Here is a 27,712-nt window from a genome sequence, read left to right as displayed (position 1 = left end):
GTTGTTCTGAATGTGACACGTGCCACACCAAAGGATGGCTGGGTTATGTGATTATCATGTGTATAGGACATGAAGGTTTTATTACCTATCCTGGTAATGTTTTGTAGAAGGGAGGTGTATGGCAGCCACTCTACTGCAGAAAATGTTTCTAAAATACAGAAACCTCATAAAGTTAGATCTTTGTGTACTTGAAGATAAACTTTTACCTACAAATGTCTTATGATCTGGACACAGCTACACCTACACAACTCCTTCCTTCCATCCATTCTTTTTTTTGGACATCAAATTCTGCAAGTCATCCTCACTTTGTTCTGTCCTGTCTGCAGAGGTGCATGTTGCTGCGGCTTCCAGTGCTGAGCTTCTCTTTTCCAATCAGTGAGACTTTAAACAGCTGGACAATACAGCTAGAACCTAAAAAAGACAGAATACACCCAAATAGTTGCTCAGGTTTTGGGGTTCTGAAATAAATAGGCACAGGTAACCTGGAAGTAAATGATACAGAGAGTGTGGCCCTCTAACATTGGTTCACTTTATCTTTCCAAAAACGTCTTAGCTTGGATGAATATAAAACAATTTTTTTGATTCTGTTTCATCCAATAGCTGGAAGACATTAACTAACATTATAAAACTTCCATCCAAAAACTAACATTACCTGGAAGGGTTCCGTGCCACTGTTACCTGTGAAAGGATGACAATGCTGTGCTCCTCATAGCGTTGTCTTGCATTGTCTTGTTCCCTTTTAGCATTGATGTCATCACACTTTGGCCCCGATTTAATAAAACTCTCCTAGGCTACAGAATACACTTTCATCAGTAAATCAAATCAAATGTGTATGGCCAGCATGAAAATTTTTGTCTAACTTTGACTAACATGTATTGTAGTCAACAAAAGAGTTTGTTTAGGAAGTGAATATTGATAATGGTGTGTTGTCAGTATCGCAAATAAATGTAACTGTACATACTAAGGACCTGATTTAATAAAGCTCTCCAAGGCTGGAGAGGATACACTTTTATCCGTGAAGCTGGGTGATCCAAAAAGTCTGTAATCTGAGGACATTTGCTAACGAATATCAAATGACTAAGAAATCCATTCCAGGTTTGTTGGATCATCCAGGTTCACTGATAAAAGTGTATCCTCTCCAGCCTTTGAAAGCTTTAATAAATCAGACCCATTGTGTCAGTGTGACACCCATAGGCGGCACAAATTAACATACATTTTAGTACACTATGGGGACTATTGACAAAGCAGTGAATCTGGCATTCACTGAAACATTCTTGGGTCCAGGTCCATGTGTTTCAATAGCAGTAATGCTGAGATTTGAAATCTGAGATTTACTGCTTTATAAAAAAGACCCCTATAAGAGCTACATTGACAAAATTGGTCCATTAACACCTGTATTGTGGTGTGTTCGAAATGAATGGGCTGAATAGCATTTATGCACAAGAACATATGTGTGCTATTAGTATAATAAATAGCATCTGTTTCCTTAAATCTCATGTCATGCCACAATCTGGATTTATGAACACCCAATTTTTGCAACTGTTCAGCACTTTAGACAGTGAAGAACAATTACTCCATTGAAGTTAATAGAGTATCTAGTAGTCATTTTATGGGTATCTATATTCTCTACTTTTTGCCAGGGAAAAAAAAATTGTTCCCTTGTTTATAATTATGAAGTTGGAAAAAACACATACAAATCCAATACAAATGGAAATCAGGTTTCTTAAAATGGAGAACATTTTTTATATTGAACAACATCAACATAAAAAAAAAAGTCTCCAGCTTGCAAGTTTCATTGAAATTTCCAGCTGACTGTTCCATACAGCAGGTGAACAAATTCATAGCAGTGCCAGATAAATCCCCGCAATCACCACACACATCCGCATTTTACTGCGCCCACTTCTAAACTTATGCCAAAGTAACACACAGACTCGGCATTATGCAATGAGGTAATTTTTATTGCAGCTGTTACAATATAAATCAGTATTTTTTTAGACATCTGATCTCCACTCCAGCCTGTTGTGGGCAGACCGGTGATAAAAAGTTACAAAAAAAATGTGAATTTCACAAACACTCACATTACCCTTTCACTGCCATAACCTGGGCCCCGCTTCAAGCAGATGGAGGAAGCAAATCGAGATTTTCACCTAGGTGAGTGGATCCTCTAGGTGAAAAGTTTCTGAAATGCCATTAGGCAAAATTTAAAGGTTGCGTTATAAACCGTTTCTGCATTGATGTATAAACTGTTGCTTCTGTTGATGTAAATGTAAGGCTAACCATACACACGTCAATTCTCAGTTTCACTGAATCAAGCTAAAATCTATTCTTCTAAATTTGATTGGCCAAAGGTGATCAGGGGTAGAATCAAAATACCCTTAATTGGTTGGGTCAGAAAATTTCTGTTGATTTTACAAGCATCAGACAGGTTTTTGAGACCCCTTTATCGATTTCTGTTCCATCAAAGTTTGGAGCATGCACACAAGTATCTCTAATAACTAAGAGACTGTGTGAATAAATACAAAGAATTGATGTTAAAAAACTGGGCATAGATTGTGGGGAGCAGCAGTATGATCAACTGATTTTTAATCAACGATCAATATTTTTATCAAACAAGTTGATTTAATTGAAAATTGTTTAAATTAAAATGGACTTATGTACAGATAGCTTTATCAGCATAGATAATGTTTGAATGCAAACCAGGACGTTTTAGTGTATGAGTAAAATACTCCCCAATTAAATTATTATTCAATCAGATATCAAAACAGGCAGGGGAGAATATTAGATTGACCACACACCCCATCTGGCCTTGTATTTTCTCTATCCCTGAATCTAATTTTTTGTGTTTCATTCCCACTGGTACAAGTGCAGCAATGCATGTTTAAATAGCATGGAAACAGAAGACAAACTCGCACCATTACAACATTTTAAAAAACCAACATTTCGGAGCAGTGCAGGTTCCCTTCCTAGGGACACTTCATGTAGACACTGTTGCCTTGAGCAAGAGACCCTACCTTCTCCAGAAACATTAATTTTTCATGTTGTCACAATGCTTTTATAATAAAGCAAGAATCCTGTACTTTGGAGTGCTGGGAACATTGTCTTCTGTTTTCATGAGTTCTACACAGAACCATCTGTAGCTATCACTTCAAGCACCTTTCCTCTATTACAAGGTCTGTTTGCTGTAAGAAGAGCATTCCTATCGCATACATGCTTTCAATAAGAGGATTTCATGCATCATGTTGTGGTTTTTTAATTGGCTGGAACAGGACTGCCCAAGGGAACACCTAAAAATGTTTTGCAATACAATGCAGTAGTTGGAAACAAGTCCAATAGAAAATTATATGTTTGCTCCATTTGGGCTGCATTGTGCCCTGGGGTTAACAAGTTTCTAAAGATTAGTATCCCTGGTTCCTAGGAAGTTCGAACAGTCTATCATCTTGTTATATGCAAAGCTAGCAATGATGTAAAAGCCTGTCATGGTAAGATAATTTAAAAATCAATTGTCCTGTTGCCTGCACCACTGATCTTCAGTGCACATAGGAGCTGAATCTAAAGTTCCAAATCTGACAATTTCAGGAACATCAGATGTTTTCCACACCACTGAGCGCTATGGATTCATCTGCCAGCCATATCACTGTACAACACGGGAATGATGCTGACAGGTCAAATCACAATGCTCTGTGGTGGGGGCAAGGCATCCAATAAACCTGAAAGCTTCTTAACACGATTAGGAATGGTGGTTGGTTGCAGTGGGACAGGTAAATATTTTGTCTTTCCTTTCACATTTGTGTTGACATGTGACAATGCAGTTTTCCAGAATCCCATTTGATAGACATGAATGAGTTCACACAGGGCAATGCTGTGACAACACAAAGTTTGGGATTTCTCCCTAACATGCAGATTTTGCATGATATATCTGTGTGAGTTATGGGAACTTTAGCATACACTGCTACAGACATTACCTGGAGCTTTTTGAATGAATGAACTGAATTTTACTGTGGTCTTTTGAATAGTCTTTTTGCATTCTGCCCTTTTTATTTCTGTTCCTTGGTTTGCATTTCTGTCTCTACCCTCTACGTCATTATTATCTTTATTTTTATTCTCAGACCACACTCCCTGCGAATATCCATTATCTGATTTTCATTTCTCATCCTCTGCCCTCCAGTCAATCATCCTCATAGGAAACAGACCAGGACAAACACATACAACGAATTGTGGTGAGAGTGTTGATGCTTTCCTCCTGGCCCCAGCATCTTGTGCAAAGTTTTTATAAACATTCAATAATTCTTAAACAATCTGCAGATCTCCGGTACAACCCCTGTGCAATACTCAGAAAGTCTGCAGGATGCGATCCTATCCGCATGACCAATATTCACATTTTAAGAAAATCCTTATAGGCCAAGTGGGCATATATTAAAGACGTCAGCAAGGAGATAATATCTCCACAACCGCAGGTAGGTTCCTCCGCTGTGCCCGCAACTGATGCTCTGCCCTTGGCAGGGTGATAGCAGCTTCGATTCCACAGAGGCCCCCACAGAACGACCGCTAGGAAAGTTGCTGACCTCCATCACACCGTGCTCCCATGAGAGACTGGAACCTGAATTCCTTTCTGTCCGCTGGCTGCAAAAGGACAGAGAAAGAAAGAATTAAACACTGGACACTGTACAAGTTTTCAAGCACAAACAGTGTTTTGCTTATTGAGTATCTTTCATCTTAAACAGTGGATGAAAACATTATGTGCCTTATAAAAATGGTAATGAAATATTAAAAGTAGTTTTATTGCTAAAGTAAATTAAAAGTATAAAACATTGTGGTTTCAATGTTAGCTGTGCCACTATCCACCACCCTACAAATCAGATTCACCATCTGCCTATTGAGTCTGCTCAAAGAGGCGGAAGGCAGAAAAATATTGCTGGGGACAAAGTTGCAGCATCAGCTAAATATGGGGGGCTTCCTGGGTACAACCAAGTGGATTTGGCGTTTCTAAAGCTACATAAACACAGTAGATGATTGTCGTCCAAGATGAACGGTCATAATGGTCTCAGGTGAAAATCTACCATGTGTATAACGATCCGCCAACATTGATCAACAATCCACCCTGGTGAACTGATGAGGAACGACCACTGTACTTTCCTATGATGAATTGCCCAAGGTCCCATTTTAGAGAATTCAGTACCTGGCTACAGCAAATCTAAGAAATCATATGTAAAGAACAGAGAGTTTTATTAACAGAAATAGAGGTCCAGACAGCTCTTAAAGCTGCAGCTTTTGATTATTCTCCACAGCCCCTTTTAGCCGGGCACACCACCTGGCACTTTTCAGCCATTTTTCAGTAGCTACCTACAGCTTCTTACCACTTGGCTTAAAAAAATTTCAGGAAAGAACATTGTAATTGCTTGTGGCAACAAACAGTTTTATAAATAATTAAGTCTATCATTTTTTCTTGCATGTCTATTGATCAGTGATTTTTTTTTTTTTTTTTTTTGGGGGGGGGCATATAAATTACAACATTATTAAAAAAAAAGTGATTCAAAAAAATATATATGTGCTTTTTTATTAGTGTTCTTGGTTACTGTAAAGCCACCAGCTAAAACCACCCATATATTTTTAACCTCTGATATTACAGGGCACCCGATAATCTCCTCACTCACCTAATCTGTATTTATCTTTGGCCTCTGATCGTTCTTTTGCATCAAAATACCAGACAGTAATTGCATATCTGTGAATGGAGGGAAAAAAATCAGAAGGATTAATCAAAGACACAGAATATGCCAGAATGAAGTATAAAAAACGGAACAGGTAAAACTTGTCCAAACCCCCAAAAATGTAATATACTGAAAGCATGGTCCTTAGATTTGTTCTTTTGGGGAGATATGTTCTTCTGGCATTTTCACCTGGTGACCCTGCCATTACCATGCTCCCTCCCAAGGAGAGAATGCTGCCCACTGTATTATATCGATGGAAGAAAAGCATTGCCATAGGATGTTCTACAAATTTGGACTAAAACGCCCTTCTTCTCATCTTCATAACAGAGCAGAAAGTTGCACTGTACCACAGAAAATAGCTAAGAAGGCTGAAAACTTTATTTGCCATTCCAGTTCTGTACATAACAACATAAACATTTCTATTAGGATAAGTATAGACAAGTATTTTATTTGTACTTGCTATGTAGTTGACAGTGTACCTCTAGGCAAAGTCTTATTTTTTAAATTTTTGGATACAGTTGGGAAGGGTCAGACCCTTTTTTGGGGGTTTTTTTTATGCGGTCTTTGCTCCCACTGGAGAGATTCATCCCTTAGTACTGTAACCATGGTCTCTGAGACCATGATGGGACATCCAAAGGACAGTGATGGAAAATCCAAAATGTTAAAAGTGGTAAGGGTCAGAATCTTTGGTAAGTTTTTATTATTATTAATCACTTTGGTAAGTGATTATTATTACACAGTATTTATATAGTGCCGACATATTCTGGAGCACTGTATAAAGTCAATAGTCATGTAACTAAATGTCCCTCAAAGGGGCTCACAATCTAATGTGCCTACCATAGTCATATGTCTTTAACACAGTCTAAGGGCAATTTTGGTGGGAACCAATTAACCTAACTGGAAGTTTTTGGAATGTAGGAGGAAACCGGAGTACCCAGAGGAAACCCACACGAACACGGGGAGAACCTGCAAACTCCATGCAGATATGTCTTGGCCGATTCAAACCTGGGACCTAGGGCTTCAAAAGCCAGAGTGCTAACCACTGAGCCATCGTGCTGACCGGCTTTGTTTTCCTTGGTGAGATTCCCACACTTTATTACTACACCCAAGTGGGGTTCCTAGGGGGGAAAGTGATGGAAAATCCAAAATGTTAGTAGTGAGAAGAAACCTGTTTTGGTGACCCCTATCTAAGAGGTGTTTCTCCCAAATATTGGGAGATTTCGTCTACCTTCCTGCAGCATCACTGGGACTGGAGGTGAAGAGGAATTTCCCTCAACTGTCCCCTTTTTTAATCCTTTTCCTACTTAATCTAAAACTGGAATAGACAAGGACCAGCTCTGTTTAGGACTGTATTATCGTTACACATTATTCTGTATAGGCAGAGATACTCACCGCATGGCATAGGCTGGTTTTACTTCATGAGGATTTCGCCGATCAGACCAAAATATTAAAAGTCTATCAAACAATGGCTCAATATTGGCTACAACTGATCGGCCTTCTGGGAAGATTTGTAATAGACCCCCATGGACCTAAAAAAGATTTTAAAGGAATATTTGATTGATTAAGTCTGTATTGTTACAAGTAATCCATCTTTAGGGCAAATTTACACTGGTAAGTGGTCACATTGTCTTTGCATCTGGATACACTTGCTGTGGATCAATTTGGCATCATTTTTAGTTATCATTTATATCTTCATATATTTATTTATATGGTGAATGTAAATCCAAAACACAGGACTGTACTTAAAGCTTATCTCCAGGCAAATAATTAGGTCATAGCACATTTACTCTAAATTTCATTAATGCCTTAATCAAGTTAAGTGCAAGGCACTGAAATTGACCATTTTGGCAGCCACACGCTATTGATGGAATGACACTCTGTAAATTGTATTTAGCCCTACCTTTGTGTCCCAGTTCTGATTTAGGTAGTATATACAAGTTAAGCAGCGTCCATCTCTGTTTGGGTTGTCCACGTGTCGTACATATCCCATCCCATTGCCGGGGTAGCAAGCCACCATTGCCTAGAAGACAAAACAAAAGCCAATAACTATTAAGCAGTTTCCTAATGTAATCACTAAGTACAGAAGTATTTTTATTACTATTGTCAAACCTTATGCTGCAACTACTTTCTGGATTACTTTCAAAAATACATATGAAAAATATTTTTTAAAAAGTTAAAACAAGGAATCCTAATAAAGTGGAACTATACCTAAAAACAAAAAAGTGAGCTGGCTGCAATCAGCAGAAAAAGAGTCTGTACTGTAGGTGGAGCTAGTGAGGCTATTGCCCCTGCAAGGGCAAACAGAAGTTTATTTTTAAGGATTAAGAAACTTGGTAAAAGCTTACCCTAATTATTGAGATGTGATCATCATATTAGGTAAGATAAACATATAAAAAGGACAACAGAAGAACCCTAAAGCCAACTTATCATCACAAATTTACTTTATATAAAAGGGTACATAACTGCAAGGAGGAAGAAGAGACAGGAAGAAGACAGAAAAAGATGGTAGCACCCGGTAAATAGTAAAAAAGGAAGAAAGGATGGCGCGACTAGGATTGTGGTGGCATCGACTGTAAAGAGTTTTTTTTTTTTATATATAGTGATAGTTTTACTTTAAAGCAGAACCATACTTTAGCAGAAAATTTGCAATCAGACATGTTAAATATTGCAGAGGGAGATGCAGGTGATGTCCCCTCTGCAATAAAACACACTTACCTGCCTGATCGTTATCGTCTTTTAAAAAATCAACCTAGTCCAGCTAATTAAGATGACCAAAGATTGAAGATAAAAGATTATTATACACACAATTCTAGAAATGATACAAAGATAAGGGTTCCCAAAAATAAAAAAGTTGAAAACGACTTCTAAAACACCACTATTGGTGCAAGTGAACAATTTAAAAAAAATAGTTAACCAAACAAATTAAAATTCAGTTTCTAAAATATGCACAGATCCAGCTTAGTTATCTAAAGTCCAAGCCAAGTCTGTGCATAGGTAAACCATTGAATGGCAACATTGTAACATGTTTAGATGATCACTTGTTTAAGTGTTTAACAATGGCAATTGTGGTGTCCTAGACGTTGTATTCAACTTTCATTTCCTTCTGGGGGACCTCCTGGGCTCTCTCAGTATGCAGGCTATACAGCCGCCTCACCTGAGCCACCTGACCTCAGGCTACAACTTCCCCCCTGATTCAACAGCAAGTGCTTTTTTATCTTCAATAGCCAGATGCTCCAGAGCTATTCTCAATTCCTGGCCTGGAGAAACGGAGGAGTGCTTGGTCTACCCATTCCTTCCAAGACACTCCAGGCCTGGATCCTAAATAAAGAGCTGCAATTCTAAAGCAAGACTTTTACTCATGGCCTTATCCATGTTTTTTTTTCCAGGGAAAAATGAGGTAGATGATGCCAAACACCCTCCAATTTTGAAATCATATATTTTATTCTATCACAATATATATATATATATATATATATATATATATATATATATACACACACACACACACACACACACACACACACACACACACATACATACATACACACACACATACAAACCCCAGTGGGAACTAAATCTGGGCCCCTGTACTGCAATATAAGTGTGAAAAATGCTTCGATCTGCTAAATGATAATAAGAAAAAATAAAAATAAAAAACTAAAATTAATGCATACATTCTGTAGTTTCAAAAACAAATCCGAAGTTGTCCACAGACATGCAATATGCAAACATGGTTAGCCTGCTCATAACTTCCTTATGGGTAAACCAAGTCATGATAAACATATCTGCTAAACTGAAGAAAAGTAAACAGCACTAAATTTTAATGATTTTTGGAGCCTGAAAGATGTGCAGCCGAGGTTTGGTATAACTTGCTTACATGTGGCCCAGTTGGCAGTAGGGCTGTATTGGGACCAGGAATTTAAGTGTCCATATTTTTTATTTTTATCACTTGGGAGGTATTTTGCTCATTCAATGACTACACATTTGCACACGGTCTTGCAAACATTTTGAAAGATCTAGACATGCAACAGTCACACTGGATTTATTTAGCTCTATTTATCCATAAATCTTTACATGGGTGTGCCGAGTTTCAAATCTCGATCATGGCTGCCTAAATCAACTTTTGGGCAACTCTTTGACATTTGGCTTATATTATTAACTTTCCATTCTGACCATTTAAACTCTTACATTATTCCCAACTGGATAGTGATCACCCATGGATGCTAGTATAATTCTGAAAGATAAAACAATTTCATCTGTCTATAATTGAGGTTACTACGGCCTCATGAAGAAAGATAGTGGAAGAGGTAGCGGAGATACCAGGGGTTAACAGTGAACTGTACAGCCCACACACACACATTATGTAGTGATTCTATATACAGTTTCCTGTAACTGCAGGACCTACGCAGCTAAAGATAACGCTAACGTCAGAGGCCAGGATTTGAACCGTGACCCTGTGACTCATGAGTATCTGCCTGCTGAGACCTTCAGCTAAACATGGAGAGAAAGAAAGCACAACACATGGACACAGAGAGGAGCAGAAACTGTACAAAATAAAGTTCTCACGCACCCATTGTTCAATCCACATGTCTACATATCCCTGCATTATATACATTATCAAGTCCAACTCTCTTTACACATTGATCTGGGGTTCTATTAACCAGGTACTGTTGATGCCCATTGCAAATCAAACATAGAAACAATAGCGCATACCTAGCATAAAGCTCACAGACATAAATAATAGTTTTAAAACAAGATTTCAACATGTATGACATGGGGTTGGACAGGGCTCATCAGTGGTGGGAGCCACTTATGAATGGTGCCAACACAAACTAAAGTAAGGAATGGGAGCACTGGCAAATCGTACGGGCACCAGAGGGAGCCTACTGTTCACCTATGGCCAACTGTGGTACCAAATCCAAATAAAAAACTTAAATACAAACCATCTCTGACCTCTCTAGATGCATGTGGTGTGAAATAATTCATCCTCAAAAATAATAAAAAAAATAATCTTATTATATTTTATAATATATTAAAATTTATAAAAAGAATTTAACAGCCTGATGATGAAATTGTGTCAAGTACAGTACTGTCTTCTTAAAATAAAAAGTAATAATCATCACTTATATCATTATTATAAAATAATGGTTGGAAGTTAGCAGAAAACATAGTGGATGCACTCCTGCAAATATCCTAGTAAATTTAAGTTTGAAACATAAGATCTTATAAAAGCAGAGCTGTGTTGTGTTAAGCCAGATTCCCCCTTTAGGATTTTGAGACCAGGTTAGGAATATTACTATTAAAGCACCAGTCGTTCAGTCAAGACCTCCCTAAAATCTATCAAGCTCTGGTAACAAGTGACATATCACAGATTTATTCCATGGTGAGACAATGGAATAAATCAAGAACATTCTATGGCTACCGTCTTCCCTCCATATAGGGACCTGCGCCTTTGCTTGGCAATCTTCCATATAATAAGATGTAACGCAGTATAAGAAGCCTGTATGTCCAAACATGCATTGACATTTGTGACAGGGAATTTTCTTTAATACAAATGTATAATTCATACGGCCATAGACTCTGTGTAAACTACTGTGCACCTAAGTTGTCCAGAAAACATTATTCTACTGAATACGTCAAAGAGTTCATTAGGGCAAACTTTTTCAAGTCTGAGCTATGTAAACCATGGTGCCAGCAAGCAGAAGGTAGTGATGGCAGTGGGCACAGAAATAACATTTCTGAGGGCGTCAAGACCCAAGATGGATGATGTCCTACTGTAAATAAACTTTAGAATTGTATTTTATATTTAATGATTCACAACTTTTAAAGCCAAACTCTACACCACAAGGGTTTCATACTGATTTAGCTATGGGATGATGAAGTAGATAAACTAAAATAATACCCTGTTCCTTTACTGGTCCCCCTTGAAAGCTTCACTGCTAGCTGCTTGCAGGTCTGACGTCATCCCATACAACTCAGGACCAACAGCCCTGTATTGTATGGAAGGGTTCCAAGGGCCCACCAACATTTCCAACCATCAGGCTGCTGGGAAGAGCGCCAACTGCTATAGGAGCTGGGGAGAACATTGTGCTTCTTTCTTTTATGCCAACCCTGCATCATACTAATAACCCACTAAAAAAGTCTTCACCGGACGAGTATGTGTCAGGGTAACTAGCAATAGAGCAACTAGATGTTGTCACCATAAAACAGAAATTGAACAAAGACTTTCATTAAAAGATGACCAAATATTACTTTAATGAAAGCTATAGAATTATCAAAAATAAAAATTATATTTCATAAAACAAGTTAAGGATTTTTAGAAGATTCCAGTGGCTACCTTTACATTTCAGATCTAAATAATGAAAAAGTTGGAACTTTGGCCTAGGTTTCCATGATTGTTAGCCTAGATTAGATAGAATTTAGGCTAAAGGAGGCTTCTCCTTGCTTTCCAATGTCCGAGCGCCAAGCAAGGAGAACAGCACAAACATAATATCATTGAAATTTGGATAAACCGGATGTCCCAAGCAGCAGTGCCTTATATGCCACACGTCAGAGATACAGCAATGGGGGGTGGACACACAAGAGTGCCTAGGAACCCTCCCACACTACAAAGTGCACTACTATTTTCAGCATTGTTTAAGAACAATTTTTATTACTAAATGTTCCCTGTAACATAACAAATATTTACTCTTTCAGTTTAGTTTTACTTTTATTTACAAGCAGAGAAGACAGTTCATTTTTGTAAGCAAAGAGGAAATGAACACGTGCTTAATTGCTGATTTTGGAAGATATTTGCAGGCCACAAACGATGCCACAGCTCAATACATATAATAAAGTAATTGTCATTAGGAGTGTTGAATTGTTAGTGAATATGGGGTAGTGTCTTATCAGCCTTGTAAGTGGCCATCTGCTGTGTCCTCCAACTGGGTCAGGATGTTCCCTGTGTTTGGCATCATTCAACTTTATGATGTTTTTACTACACCTATTTTGATGTCAAAATGTTTGCTCATAACATGCTACTAGTAAATTAGATTTTCCTTGAACACAAAGTTACTGGGAAACACTGCTGTAAAAATCACTGACTCTGGTAGTGGAAGGGTTAGTAGGAACCATACTGTTGTGACGGGAGGAAGGCAAAAAACAGAGCAGCATTTTAGACATTTTTGGAATTGTTTTCCAGCTGTTCTGCGTATGAGTGTTTGAGATTCCAGAACTAAACTGTTCACTGTTCGTACCCATAGGGGAGTCGGACACAGGCAGTGAAGGACAAGGCCCAGGCTGCAACCAGTCCAAAGAATTTCTGCTAGACAGCTGGAGGGAAGGTTTCTTCCCTGTGAAGGACGGCAAAGGTTTCTAAGAGGCTCACTATTCTGCGTTGGGACATTTTCCAATGCTCTGAAGATGCCAAGTCCCCAACCCGGAGTACAAGGCCTTAACTTTCTAGCAAAGTAATAGATATGTCCATGGTAGCACGGAGGAACTGTCAAGTTAGACATCAGAGGACTCATAATTTTAAGAGCAATCTTTAAACTTGTTGGCTCCATTATACAGAGTTTACATGTTGAAAATGGAAATAGTGGAAGTGGTGTAGAAGTTGTACATAATGGCTCTTTGGAAACAACACAGCACGGTTTTAAGGAACAGGTGATCATCACTATAATGTCTGTACTCAATGGCCTATAGATAAACTTTTTTTTCTAAAATCAGGTCCAGTGCATCTCTACAAGACCATGATTTGAATGTACACAGCTCTGGCTCAGCACATTTTTGCTAATTCACCATAATCTGAAAGTACACCATCGTGGTCCACCAAACAGTCTCTACTACACAGTGACCCAAAAGTACTCAGTTTTGGTCCAGCCCAAAAACTCTGCTATAATGCGACCTGTATGTATGCATACAGGTCCAATTGTAGACAGTAGGGTTGCCAGATGCACTTAATAGCAAGACGAAAAAGCCCAAATAGCCTCACGAAAATGCCAGGGCACCAAAACCATGATGCAGTACTTTTTAAACCAATGGCCTGAAACATATACTTAACCAATCAAGTAAAAACTCCTCCTTTAATTCGTTCCAGGTCAGTGACCCTGAGATGACCAGAGAAATTGGATCGGTTTGGCTGCAACAACAATGATTTTACCTGGTTTATGTAGAATAGTATATACATGACCTTTACCTTCACTGTTTGAGATACAGAATGCCGATCCCACCGTGGTCTATACGTACATGCCCCAGGTCTGGATTCATTACTACACCATGACCAGGCCCAATAAACAATCCCTACAACACAATGACTTGTATATACAATGCCTAGGTCTGGTAGACATTGTATAGCACAGGGGTGCCAACACTTTTTTGGCTTGCAAGCTACTTTTAAAATGACCTACCAAAAACCTACCAAGTCAAAATGATCTACCAAGAATAAAAACTTGGCACTCCTGTGCACGGTAGAGTTCATTTAGAAAGGCAGGGCTCCGTGATCTACTCGCATTACCGTTGCGATATAGCGGTAGATCATGATCGACCTGTTGGGCACCCCTGCTCTAGCACATAGTGACCTAGGCACATCCAGAACACTATGATCTGTACATACACTCAGCCTAGGTTCACTATTAGTGCACTATGCCCTGTGTTTGCACAAACAGACACACAGTTCAGGTCAAGATCAAAAGCTTCTGCCAGTAACCTGTACATAAAAAACAAGGTCAAGTACATAAATGGTTTACCATGGGTTAATGTTGCTGCTGCTGTAGATTGTCAGTATGACTCAGTATCTGAGTCTGACTAGTAATCATTAACCAGACCCTAGCTTATCTGGGGCTTCAAGTTGGCTAGTACAGGATAAGAGAACATTTGTTTTGTACAAATGTCATGCATATAATAAAACAGAACAACATCCTGCAAGATTACAGACTTTTTACATTTTTTACTTTCAAGTTTTCCGCTGCCTCTAGAGCCACTGCCTCACACACACCATTTTCCATTACTTTTGAATATTAGCAAATGCTTTTTGGTGCAAACATTTAACAATTGCTGTTTAACTTTACAAATAATACTATTTTGGTTTTTACTATAAACAGCCAAGGAAATACATGGCATTTTCATCCACACATTACAGCTGGATATTCCATTCCGCTAGTAGGCAGTGCTCCTGCATCCAACCAAAGCCAGTCTTGGTACCTGTATTGAGGTATAGGGGCACTAGGAATTATTTGGCTTTCTAGGTTTTTCCTGTGCATGGGTAGATCCTATCATATTATCCTATCATATTATTAGTGGCACAAGTGCCCACAGGAAAAGTCTTAAAATAGATCTGTACTTGAATTTATGATGTTGAAATTTGTTGACCACTTGGCTGTCATACTGATCTAATGGCTAAGGTACTTTCCATACTGTTGTGCTAAGGAAACCCATTCACTCAACATTCTGAATTAAACATTCTGGGTATGGTAACCCAGTAGTACTAGTTGGTTGTGTACACAAAAGCACTCTCACTTGATGAGATGAAAAAAAAAAAAAACATTTCCATTACTGATTATAAGCTTAACCTGGCACGTTTCCTCTCCACAGCTTCCTTTGACTGACGTCACCCTAGGAAACATCAGCATGTGACTCGGATAGTAAAAGTCGGAGCACACCTTTCAAATTGAATTAGGTGGCTCTCCCGAGTGGCTACTTAGCAATTGCATTGAGCAAATTAGTTCTATCTGTGTGACTGTTGCTGTGTGTTTAGTCTCAGAGGTCATCACTGTCACGTAGAATCCTGACAATCTAGTTCTGCAAGATGGAAGATATGCAGGTGCTTTCAGATATTTTGGATCTGTACACCTTGAGGGTCAAATATCCATTGCCGGTCAACTTTACCAGCCCTTGATTGTAAACAGACTAAACAAAAGCCTTTCAAGAAATATTGAACATAGAGTCACTGGAGCTTAGGTTGGTCACATAGAGATCGGAATGAGCAAGATATGTCACAGGTTTAAATTTTATTTGTGATGACTGGGTAGCATAAAACTGAAAAACTGAAGGATGGCAAAAAATTGTATGTGGATAGTATATGTAATAATAATGATTCCTTGTTTTCACAGGTATTGCAATGATAGTAAATAGTGATTGAGCCACATGGGTTTTGATAGCTGCTGGAGATATAAACCATTTGCCAGGTTATTTTACCTCTATCAGACCTCGTGCTCGAATACCTGGTTTTAATTGCCGATTGTGTACCCTATGAAGAGATTCAGCCTCACTACTTGTAGCCATTGTCACTGGGGTTGAAAGCAGAACTAAATGCTTGCCGGTGTGGGTGAGCTTTGCCAACAAAGATACATACTTACCTTTTTCTAGGCATCCTGCGGAGATGACAGGTCCAAGGAACCCACTGGATCCCTGAAGACCACTGCATCCCTGAAGCCGCCATCTTCACCCCAACTCCACCATGGACTTCTAGATTCCCAGCAATCCTCTTCAACCATTGAAGAGCCACAGGTTATGTAACCCCTGTGCATTCTTGGCATCTGGGACCATTTACTAGAAGCCATGCAAAAGTATTTTTGAATGTTTCTATCTTCCGGTAACATTTTGTTTTTTGGGTTAAAATCTGCTTTAAAGTGATGGAAAATCCCAAATGCTGAGTTTCCAGAACTAAATATAGAAAATCTTCCAATATTGAGTTTTGAATCAGAAAAAATTTATTTGACTGAAGTAAAGGGAGATTTCTCCAATGAGACAAAGATGAGAAAAAAAGCCAAAGGGTCTGATTTATTAAAGTTCCCCAACACTGGAGAAGATTTACTATATAGGGAGAACATGGGTGATCCAGCAAACCTGGAATGGATCTGGTCCAGGATTGAAAAGATTTTCCTACCAATAGTAAATTATTTTTAGGAAATCAAATTTAGGTTTGCTGGTTCTTCCATGATAGTCAATCCTTAGTCTTAAATCAAGTCCAAAGATTTTAGCTATTACTCCATTTACAATGAAGAAAAAGGTTGTTGCTTTAGATATTCTTGTAATTCAGCTTTTTTTCTACTTTGAATATATTCTTCGCAGTGCTGACCTTGTCACACTCTATTGTTTGAAAATCACTTAACACAAGCTAGAATTCCCCGGCACACAGAAACTGCACGCAGCAAAGCCCCGTAATACCACAAATACAACAGGACTATTCTAACACTCTTTGGCATACTTGTTCATGTATAAACAGGGACACAGATAATATCACTTATAAGGGTTGCACAGTAGTAAGTTTCAAGAGGTTTCAATGGATGAACTGATATAAAGAATGTGTTATCATCTAGAGGGAACAAGAACAGACCTTTACAGAAAAGCCAATTAATAATACAAATGCCACATGCACCTACTGCACAACGTGCAAAATGGTCCTTTCACCAAAACGTAAGGTCTGCTTTTTTGGCTGCGTCCCACCCCGAGCTCAAAACTCTGCATTAAGAGAAGAAAATAGGTGGACTAGGTGACTCAGTGGGCCTAATTTATTGAAACTTCCCAAGGCTGGAGAGAATACACTTTCATCAGTGAAGCTGGGTGATCCAGCAAACCTGGAATGGATCTCGTCCTGGATTCAAAACATTTGCTAACAAATAGCAAATTACGTTGAAGAAATCCATTCCAGGTTTTCTGGATCACCCAGGTTCACTGATGAAAGTGTATCCTCTCCAAAGTGTATGGAAAGCTTTATTAAATCAGGCCCAGTGAATGTTCTTGGCTGATCCTGGGAATGGTAAGAATACCAAATCCATAAAGAATATCCTCTTGTACCATACACAAGCATCTTCTCACCTGAATTAGGATGCTGAGCTTTTCCAAAATTCCTCTGTGAGGCCCAGGGATGTCAGTGCCAGAAAGTAGTAAGCATTTAGAACCCAGAATGCTTCGTTTAAAATGCAATACCACCCAAAAAGAATTACTTCCATCCTCTTAGATTGTAAGCTCTTTTGGGCAGGGTCCTCTCCTCCTCCTTTGCTAATATTTGTATCTGTCTGTAATTTGAAAACCCTATTTATTGTATAGCACTACATAATATGTTGGCGCTTTATAAATAAAAATTATTATTATTAATAATAATAATGAAAAAAATGTTTTTAGGATTTACTTTATATACTTTAAAGAAAGCCTTCCCATCGCCAAAGCTGACCAAACAAATTCACACTTTAAGTTACCATAACTTCCTAGAATCAAAATGATGGATTATGTTGCGGCAACCATTTAGTTCCGTTTCGGGTAAAAGGTTAGTCAGTTCAGATTGTAACCTTCTTTAAATCAGATTTACAGCAGACGATCGGCCTACTGTAGATAATAAATCAGCAGGATTTACCAAAAATGATCATCAGAAACAAGTTTCTATAATGCCCGAAAAAAACGTTTCAACTAACCTTTTCTATTTTTAAAAATTCTATTTGGATATTATAATATGATAGGTGGTATGCTTATTTTTCGTGGTACAGTGGATTCATCAGTAAGTCTGTATAAATACATATAACTCACATCAGCAAATATAAATAATATCACTATTCTCACCAGGACTGAGACTGATGGGAAATCTGAAGATTACCTGTCAGCAGAACAGGAAGACACGGAAATTCTTCCAAGGGGGATACACACACACACACACACACACACACACACACACACACACACACACACACACACATTTCCTAGTAGAACAAGCAGAAAAAAAACTAAGAGGTTTTACCCCTCATTACTTTGTCCAGGGTTCTCTCCAGGCCCTTTTTAGCTGGGTGCACCACCCAGCACTTTTCAGCACCCACCCGGCTGTTTTTGGGTGGTTACTAAAGAGTTTGGTCACAATACAGGGGCTGCCACCCACCTACAATTTCTTCCCACCTGGCTTAAAAAAATTTCTGGGTTGAGCACTATTGTCCATTGCGGTTGACTAAAGCATTGTGCTGCAGACTCAACCGCGGTCCCCACCGCATCAAGCCATGATGTTGTTTTTCCTCCCCTGAAGGAAGAACTGCACCTTAGGCTGGGTACACACGTGCAATAGCTTTCGTCCGATAATTGGCTCAGGGCTGACATCAGACGAGAATTTTGCGTGTGTACAGTGCTCATCGTCCATTGTCCATCGTCATGAACAATGGTAATGGAAGTTACAGGGGAGAGAGCACAGCGGGGTGCCGCTCCATCGTTCTCCCCCTCCCCTTTCCATAGAGCAGAACGGTGCTGTATGTACAACACTCCTTCATGCATCATGCAGTCGTTTGTCATTGGAAAGGATTGTGAAAGATCCTTTCCAACGACAATTATTGCACATGTGTACATAGCCTTAGTCAACCACATCATAAAGCAGTTGTCAAACTCAGCAACTGTCAGCATTTTAGTTGAAGAGAGGCGGCTAAGAGCAGTTACCAGTGTGGTTTTTCAACTGCAAGTCTAAAAGAAAAAAGTTTAAGCTTTAGTCATACTAGAAGTAAGAAAACAATTCCCAAAAATAAAAAAAATCCCACTTCCTAAACAAGACTTCTCATTGGAAGATATAAATTAGGCTGCAATGTTGTGAAAACTTTTTTATTTTCTTTTAAAGTGGACTTTCCATGGAAATAGAAGGCCCACTTTACTGCCAGACCCTGAGCTCTTTAAAAAAAAAAAGAAAAGTTTGCAATAATTTAATAATCACTCACCTTCTTCCAGGTTTATTCACCACTAAATTACCTTGGAATGATTTTTTGTTACGAGGACAGAGCAGCAATGTCACCTGCACCATCCAGGACCTAGCACATTATTTAAAACTTCTTATTTTTAGGTGGTGGAAGGGCTAGCAGGGAAGCAGACCTTCAGTTTTCATTGAAGGCCTCCTTCATTTATATGCACTGCAGTGCATTGCTGTAAACTGAAACCATAGGCAAAAGTCACAATAGCCTTATCTTGGCCAAAGTCCTTAATAGGCAAGGTTGTCCAATGCTGCTGATGGGAATAGATCCATGCTCCAGGTTTGATAGATCATCTAGGTTTTCTAATGATAGTCTATTTTCTCCAGTTTTGGAAAACTTTATTAAATCAGGCCCAATGTGTCCCGCTGTTTATTAGGAATAATAATCCCCAATAGAGATACAGACTTCAAAAAAGAACCTGACATGGTTAAATTAACGAAAAATTATAGACAGAATTTCACTACAAGAAAACAGGGGGAAAAAGTATTGCTCAAGGGATCCCAATAAAGTCAACCCTCACTGGAGATCTGAAATTTTCCATACTCCGAACTAAGTTGGATAGATGTGGTCTGCGGATATCAATGTATACAGAGCATTCGGAATGCAATTAGTGCCAGGGAATCCTGGACTGTTCACAAACACAAAGCGCAATTCATTAGATCGAGATGCCAATACTGGCCGATCTAGGTTGTTGAGTTGGTTTTAGCATTATGGATACCACGTGGGCAATAACTTACATTTATTGCTTGCAAAGGTTTTCTAATATACCCCAATCCTTGCAGTAGCAATCTTGTATATCTTGCATGAGTTACCTACATAGATCACCTGGCTAAGGAAGAAAAGACAACCAAAATGATGGAGGATTAGCAAATCTCTTGACCTCTTAGGCATACTCTGATGGCACACAGAGAAAGTTGTGCAAAAGAGTTAGGCATCACTTGCAATGCTTGAGCTATTTATTGGTTTTTATGTCATCTGTATGTTATTGGGGAAAGTGTTCATCTTATTCTGTCCTATAAAATCCTGCTGTTACCAAATGTCACACATCAGCATTACATACTAAGGACTAAGTTAGGACACCAATACTTTTGGCAGGGGCTCCATCAGGGTGAAGACAAGAGGTACATCTGTTCCGAGCCCTAAATAAAGGAGCTTGACTTTTGTGTTCCCAACCCAGAAATCTTTTTAAGCTGGGTGGAAAGAAATTGTAGGTGCGTGGTAGTCCCTGTACTGTGACCCAACTCATCAGTAAAAACAGCCGGGTGGATGCTGAAAAGTGCCGGGTGGTGCACTCGGCTAAAAGGGGCTGGGGACTGAGCTTTGATATAATGATTTAGGACATTTATCGTAATGACACAACACACACTGCATTATTCTGCGCCTTGCAATGAATTAAAATAGTAAAATAAAATATCCTTGATCTAAGCCAATAGTTCCACTGATCCTTAATGTGATCGGTTCTTTAGCACATACACGGATATTGGTTTGAGCAATCAGAAGCAATTGACAATATTCGAAATGATGACGCAGAAGCAAAATCAGCCAGGAGCCCTCTAAATCAATTGAATGGAGGGTCCCTGGTTAACACTTGGATCACTTTAGCAGAACTAAATGATTACGCCATGTGTGGCCAGTATAATGCTGACTGGTATCATTGAGGGTAGGGATAGAAGTTACCTTACCTTTCAGTGTTAGTGGGAGGGGATGTTGTCTGTTTATGGTGGGCGGAGGGAAAGGTTATGAAAGTTACAAAAATATTAGGTGTAAGTGATGCTAGAGGGGAATCAAAATCAAAACAATACTGCTTCTGGTGCCAAAAGTCACAAATCCAATGTACCCCAACTATTCAAAGATATGTTGATGGAAAAATACTATATGACCTATTATTAATTTCTTTCTTTGGCTGGGTACACACGTGCAATGGTTTTCGTCCGATAATCGGCTCAGGACAAGAATCTGGCATGTGTAAAGCACTCGTCGTCCATCGTCTGAAGACCATCCTGGCGGATTCACGGACGATGGACAACAAACGATTGTAATGAAAGTGAAGGGAGAGAGAGCACAGCAGGGTGCCGCTCCGTCGTTCTCCCCCCTCCCCTCTCCATAGAGCAGAATGGTGATGTATGTACAACACCCATTCATGCATCGTGCAGTCGTTAGTGGTTGGAAAGGATCATGAAAGATTCTTTCCAACGACAATTATTGCCCGTGTGTACGCAGCCTTAGTTAAAAGAAAAATAAACTTACATCTGCTGAGTCAAAAGATTTAGTCGGGTCATGGTAGCACATAGTTGTTGGTACCATCTGCCCATATAGGGCGTCTCTGCCCTTACAATCACTCAGATCTTCACCATGAAGTTAACTACCAACCAAGTAGGCACTACCCAAATATGACAAATATTTTGCAACACAATTGCCAGATGTATCTATTATGGAATGTGACACTCTGATATGGTACGTCCTCCACATTCTGTCTACTACGCTCCTGCAATGGCCGTTAATCTGCCGGCACGACTAAGCCACTCTTACAGAAATACGTGACATTTAAGCTTAGTAAGCTTTGCTCTACTTATTAAACATGATCACATTGACCAAACAGCACCATGGCCCAGAGGTTACAAGGCTGACAAATATCACCTGTTTCCATCTCCTGTCTGCATGCAAGCCAAGGATTACAAGACCCAGATCGCTTCCTATGCACGGAAGATTGCAAGCTTTGAGGGCGAGAAAGTCAGAAAATGCACACGCTATATTATAACACAGTTCTAGACTTTGAGGGAGACGTGGAAATAACTTTCAGCTCTCAGGGAACCCTTTCTATAATTATTATATCCCAAGCTCACAGTATATTAGTGTGGTGGTCAGTAGAAAGAATGCCTTACATTGCTGGCCACAGTGGGAATAATGTCATCCTTAGATAGCCAAAAAGTGGCTATTGGCGTCAGTTAAATTAACCTGAGTCACAAATTTCTCAAAAACCTCCGGAGAAACCCTAGGGTTCCACAGAACCATGGTTGAGAAACAATAAGATCTAATATCCTGTGCAGTTATGTTAATGGCTCCTTCAATTGCCTACTATGCTATTTCTGATGATTTTTTGCTTTTAGGATGGTTCCATTACATAGCACATGTAATGACGGAGGGACTTCAAACTAGAATTATTAGTTAAGGAATGCTAAAATGATCTACACAACTATATTGTTTGTCCTTACAGCATGCCTTAAGTATTCAGCCATTTAAAAGTGTGTTTGTCATAGGGGGTGGCCATTGCCAATCTCTCCTTTGAAAATGGAAATTTCCTGGCTGTCATGCATTAGCTTTGGCTTTAATGAAACAAATATAGAATTAAGTCTTTTTTTAGGTCTAACTCATCGGTATTAAAGCTAGGCCAAGCAAGTAATATGTTTAAAAGATGGCAGCCCCCACACTTTCCCTATGACAGAGTCACTTTAAGTAAGTTGGGGTCATTGCACAATTAAAGGGATTTTTTATGAAATCTAGCAAAAGATCTGCAGGTCTGTGGTGCTACACATCTACAGGAGTGTAAGAACCTCCAAGGAAACCACAAGGTAAAAGGGAAATAAAGAATTCAGCTCACCTTGGTCCGGCCGTTAATAATGTAGTTGCCTAGTTTTCCACTACAGTGCATGATAACCTCGTCTATCCTGGACATGAGGATCCCAATGTTCTCACAACCAGGCTCCTTCCCTTCCACCCAGGCGATCTGGTCACCACGAATGTTTTTGGATGGTATGGTCCTCTGACTGACCAGCTGTCCGTCCCGAAACTTCCCACTGTTATTTAGTAATTCCACTTCGTCCAGGATGCGTGATCCCAAAGCGTCCCCCAGAAAGTGATCCCTGACACAAATGCCGTAGTAAGTCATACACGGGGCTATATATTCTAAGGCCATTTTTTGTGGAGAAACCGCCAAATTATTGTTCCTTGCCGGTTTGGCGCTATGGGCCCGGCAGGTATGGTCCGGTGGAGCCTGGGTATCGGGTTGTACCTCATTTTTCCACCTCTTGCCCTCCATGGGAGGGAATACAGAAGGTCCGCTCTCCGGTGCCATCACCATAACTTTATTCTCCGCTAACCCACCACCGGTCCACTTTCTTTTAACGGGCAATGCATCCCTTCGCCCATTTACCAGCACGTCTTGGCAACTGCTGCCGCCTTCCAATTCCCCTGAATAGGAACTAGCTACATCCCTGTTGGCCGGCCTGGCCATTGGCATTTCTGCATTGGATGCCCCCCGAGTTCTCGCCATGGTGCACGAAGCCAACAGCACCTCTTCCTCGGCTTCGGCGGACAGGTCCTCAGTTTTCTCCGGCAAGGTTAAGGGGTGCAGGTGGCACCTATTGCCCCCGTTTAAGGAACTGACCGTAGAGTGGACATCGGGAAGCGGGCGAGATGCCCTGACGGCGAGTTGTGGGTATCCGTCTACCCCCATCCTGGCGTGCTGCAGAGTGGACACGGCTCGGGAAATCCCTTGGTCTTGGCTGGACGCTTTGACTTCACGTTTTAAAGGCTGCCCCAGCTGATGAACTCTATCCATGTCAGTGTCAGCATGTCCCCTGCACGTAGCACACGTCCTAGCCCCATCATTCAGCTGGTATGGCAGGGCACACACATTCTACTCTCCACGAGATTCTTCTGCACTCCTCCAGGTGAGAGCACAACTTTACCTAGAGAAGAGACAGCACAGAGTTATTCTCCATAAACACACAGAACACCCAGCAAAGGACAGACATCGGATCACAGAGACACTGAGTGTAGGAGAAGGCAGAGATGTGGCATTGCCTGCCATCCCCCAACCTTACCCCGTGCCTGGAATAGATGAGTGCAAGCTCCTGAGCCCAGTCTCTACACGGCTCCCAGCGCTCGCCCCATGGCTCGGCTGGTCATGTTCAGATCAGACAAACCCCCCACCCCCCTCCCGGCAGAGAAGTGGCTGCTTGTGTAATACTAGTGAGCTGCCCCCTCCTTCTGGACCAAGTCTCCCCCTCCATAAGGCTTTGTGTCATATACACGTGCACCATGGTCATGTGACAGGGGGACAAGCTGCGCTGCCGCATCGTGGCCACTGGAGGGCGCGGATACAAACCGACACTACGAGTAGTAATAGTAGATAGTAGGTGACAGCTCTGTGTGCAGGGAAGCTGCTGATCCACACACAGCATGGGCTCAGCAAGAGAAGGGCATGTAGCAGGATTATTTATATATATATATATATATATATATATATATATATATATATATATGTGTGTGTGTGGGCTCAGCAAGAGAAGGGCATGTAGCAGGATTAAATACATAAATATATATATATATATATATATATATATATATGTGTGTATTATATATGTGTGTGTTTTTATTGTGTGTGTGTATATATATAAATGTGTGTGTGGGCTCAGCATGAGAAGGGCATGTGGCAGGATTATTTATATATATATATGTATATACACACACATTTATATCTATATATACAATACCTTTCATGCAGATGTCCATTTTCCATGCATAGCCAGATTTATAACAAGAACAGGCAGCGAGAGATCTTTCCATCTTTAGTTGGATTGTGCGCTGTCACAGTAGCATGCTACACATCCAACGCTGGATATTGCATAAAATTGCACTCTAACAAGCACAGTTATCTCCAATAATTGCTCATGATTGCTCTCTTGTTAACCCTTACTCAACCAGAATCATATTCAGATAAGATTTAGGAGCAGCTTTGGTAATAATTAGTTCCCTTGATTTTGGTAATAGTTAGTTTCCATGATTGCAACACTCACAATTGCTTGCAAAAAATGGTTGACATGGATCGAATGGGTCAGTTTATTAACCTGATGTATATCGGAACCACGGTTGAACACAGCGTTTAGCTGCAGACCTAGCCATGGTCACAACCGCTTACATTTTTTTTGCATGAGGCTTAGATGGATTGCATTTTGTCCAAGCATTTGCTTTTAAGGTGAATGGGGGCAGTTGGGAAACATTTTTTGCATGTAGAAGATTGTGGTTTGTATCTTGAAAGCAACAAGTCTCTTTTGGCCATGTGGTTATAGAAGAACTGCACCGTGGCTGTAGCACCATGAATATGTGGTTACCTGCCATGCCGGGGTGTAGTCGTAAAAAAAGAAGAGGGGACACAGTAATAGTGAAGGCTTTCGATAGCAAGCACACAGCGAGAGCCTATACGGGGTCCTGAAAAAATGGAGGGCACGGTATGCCCACCCCACTACACGCCTGCTGCCATGCTGTGCCCTGGAGCAGCCAAACATGCAGTTTTTCACCAAGGGTGTGAATGGCCCTACAGAGCCTTGAACTTTAGGCCAGAGACTATTCCAAACCAGAATACAACATGTAACTTCAAGCCAGAAGGCGAGAACCTGCAGGAGAAGGATCTGTATCAGATATTTGTAAATTTAACGAAGATTTGCACCACACCACAATTTATGTTACTGTGAGTGCAGGAAGTAAATGCTGACCCTAGATGATGCCCAAACTAGGATGGCTCCATCCTTATGAAGAGAGAAGCAAATCTTCATCATTGTCAGAGGTCATTGCCTAAAGAAGGCAGTTATGTGCTGATTTTAGAAAAATTTAACAAACTTGGGCTTGGTACACTCAAGCAAATCCGCTGCTAATTTTGCACTGAATCAGCTTATCCAACCAATTTTCCAATCAGCAATCAATTGGTGTGCACAGGTCATTGCTTAGGTTGGCCTTGCTGAGGTTATCAATAGAGGAATGTGAGCATTGGCACATTTCCTACAATCTCCACTGGAAGCACAGGGGGGCAACAAGGAAGAGTAACTGGGAAACAGTGACGCAGTGTTGTCACCATATAGCAGGAAGTGCCTGAATTAGGAACCTTATGGCATACGGGTTATTATTTTATTGTGATGTATAGGAATATTGAATAAAGAGTTTAAAATTAATATTAGCATATTATGGATTATAAAGATCTTTTGTAGTACACAGTCAGCTAGTGGCAGGCGATGTTCACATGTGCCATGGCTTGGTAGATGTAGCCCTGGGGGGAAAGGGGGTTTAAAAAGAAAAATATGGCCCGATTGACTAAGTAATGCTATAAGTTACACCCCTCGCCTATTGATATAACTATTAGGAGAAACTGTATTTCTTTCAGGAGCTGTCATTAGATGTAAATAATCATTTCTGGGAGTGTCCTGTCAATCAGCATTGGTTAAAATGAAAACTCACTATTTATTTTATGTGTTTAAAGTATATTATAGTGTATATATATATATAGTGATATATAAAGTTGTATAGTATATATACTATATATAGTTAAGGTTTAATAAAGTATATTAAAGTGTAAAAGATATAAGGGGTCATCTTATCTATAAATGAATCAGACATTCACCTAAGCATTCTCTGGTGGACATAAGTCCACGTATTTCAATGGCAGATATTAATTCCCTAGCAGGGAATGTTTTGGTGAATGTCAGATCACCTGTTTTATAAATAGACCCTAAACATGGCATCTGTTCTTATCACTTCTGGGACAAGAAACCCTGGTGTTCCTTTTCAGAGTAGGAAAGCTGGTGGGAGTACTTGATGGAGTAAAAAGTGGGCATTACGGTTTTCCTGTATAGCAATACCTGCTGATGGGGATGGCGCTGCTCTTGTCTGGCCAGGGGTTTGGATGGGAAAGTTCTGTGGTGCTCGAACCCCTGGAATAACAGTTGAGACGTGCTAGAACAATTTACTTCTTGTTGGGGAAGGTATGACACCCTGTCATGGCACTATTTTAAGCACTATTTTTTTTTAAACCTGCTTCCCAGGCCAGATGAAGTATTAAATTTGGCTGCAAGGCCAGCTATTGTCTTGCACATTGGCCCTGTAGCACTCCTTTATACTGGCTTTTTGTCACATAGCACCGTGCATCAGTAGTAGGGTGTAGATCATGGGGGGGCAAACTTTTTGACTCAGGGGCCACAATGGGTTCTAAAATTTGGCAGAGGGGTTGGGCCAGGATCAGATAGATGGAGCGCCGAGACGGGTGTCACTAATCATGACATCATGATGGCATAACCCCGCCCACTCTCCCATCGCATTTCTGAGCCCACTTCCCTGAGCCCTGAATTTGTACAGGCGATGGATCTTCTTCAGGGGAGCCGCTGAAGTAGAGAGAGAGTTCAACGGGCCGGATAAAAAACTCTAACAGGCCGTATATGGCCTCGGGCCGTAGTTTGCCCACGCCTGGTGTAGATCCCAAGACCTTCTCTGGAAGTTGGGTAAAAGGGAAGGCAAATGGCCCTTTGGCCTGGCTTACTCCAACCTGGTGGG

At 40.2% G+C, this 27,712-nt stretch overlaps 1 protein-coding gene across 1 annotated transcript; it reads right to left on the bottom strand.

Moving 5' to 3' along the window:
• Nucleotides 1–1,937: 1,937 nt before the first annotated feature.
• Nucleotides 1,938–24,367, bottom strand: EGLN2 (egl-9 family hypoxia inducible factor 2). Its single transcript, XM_072429675.1, has 6 exons — nucleotides 24,217–24,367; nucleotides 22,992–24,081; nucleotides 7,606–7,725; nucleotides 7,098–7,234; nucleotides 5,652–5,719; nucleotides 1,938–4,620 (listed from the first exon to the last, which is right to left on the bottom strand). The coding sequence occupies exons 2-6, from the start codon at nucleotides 23,949–23,951 to the stop codon at nucleotides 4,568–4,570; spliced, it is 1,338 nt and encodes a 445-aa protein (XP_072285776.1). The 5' UTR covers nucleotides 23,952–24,081; nucleotides 24,217–24,367; the 3' UTR covers nucleotides 1,938–4,567.
• Nucleotides 24,368–27,712: the final 3,345 nt, after the last annotated feature.

Source organism: Pyxicephalus adspersus, chromosome Z (assembly GCF_032062135.1).
Source record: "Pyxicephalus adspersus chromosome Z, UCB_Pads_2.0, whole genome shotgun sequence".
Classification (NCBI taxonomy): Eukaryota; Metazoa; Chordata; class Amphibia; order Anura; family Pyxicephalidae; genus Pyxicephalus; species Pyxicephalus adspersus.
The sequence above is the reverse complement of the archived record's forward strand: the minus strand, read 5'-3'. Positions and strand labels throughout refer to the sequence as shown.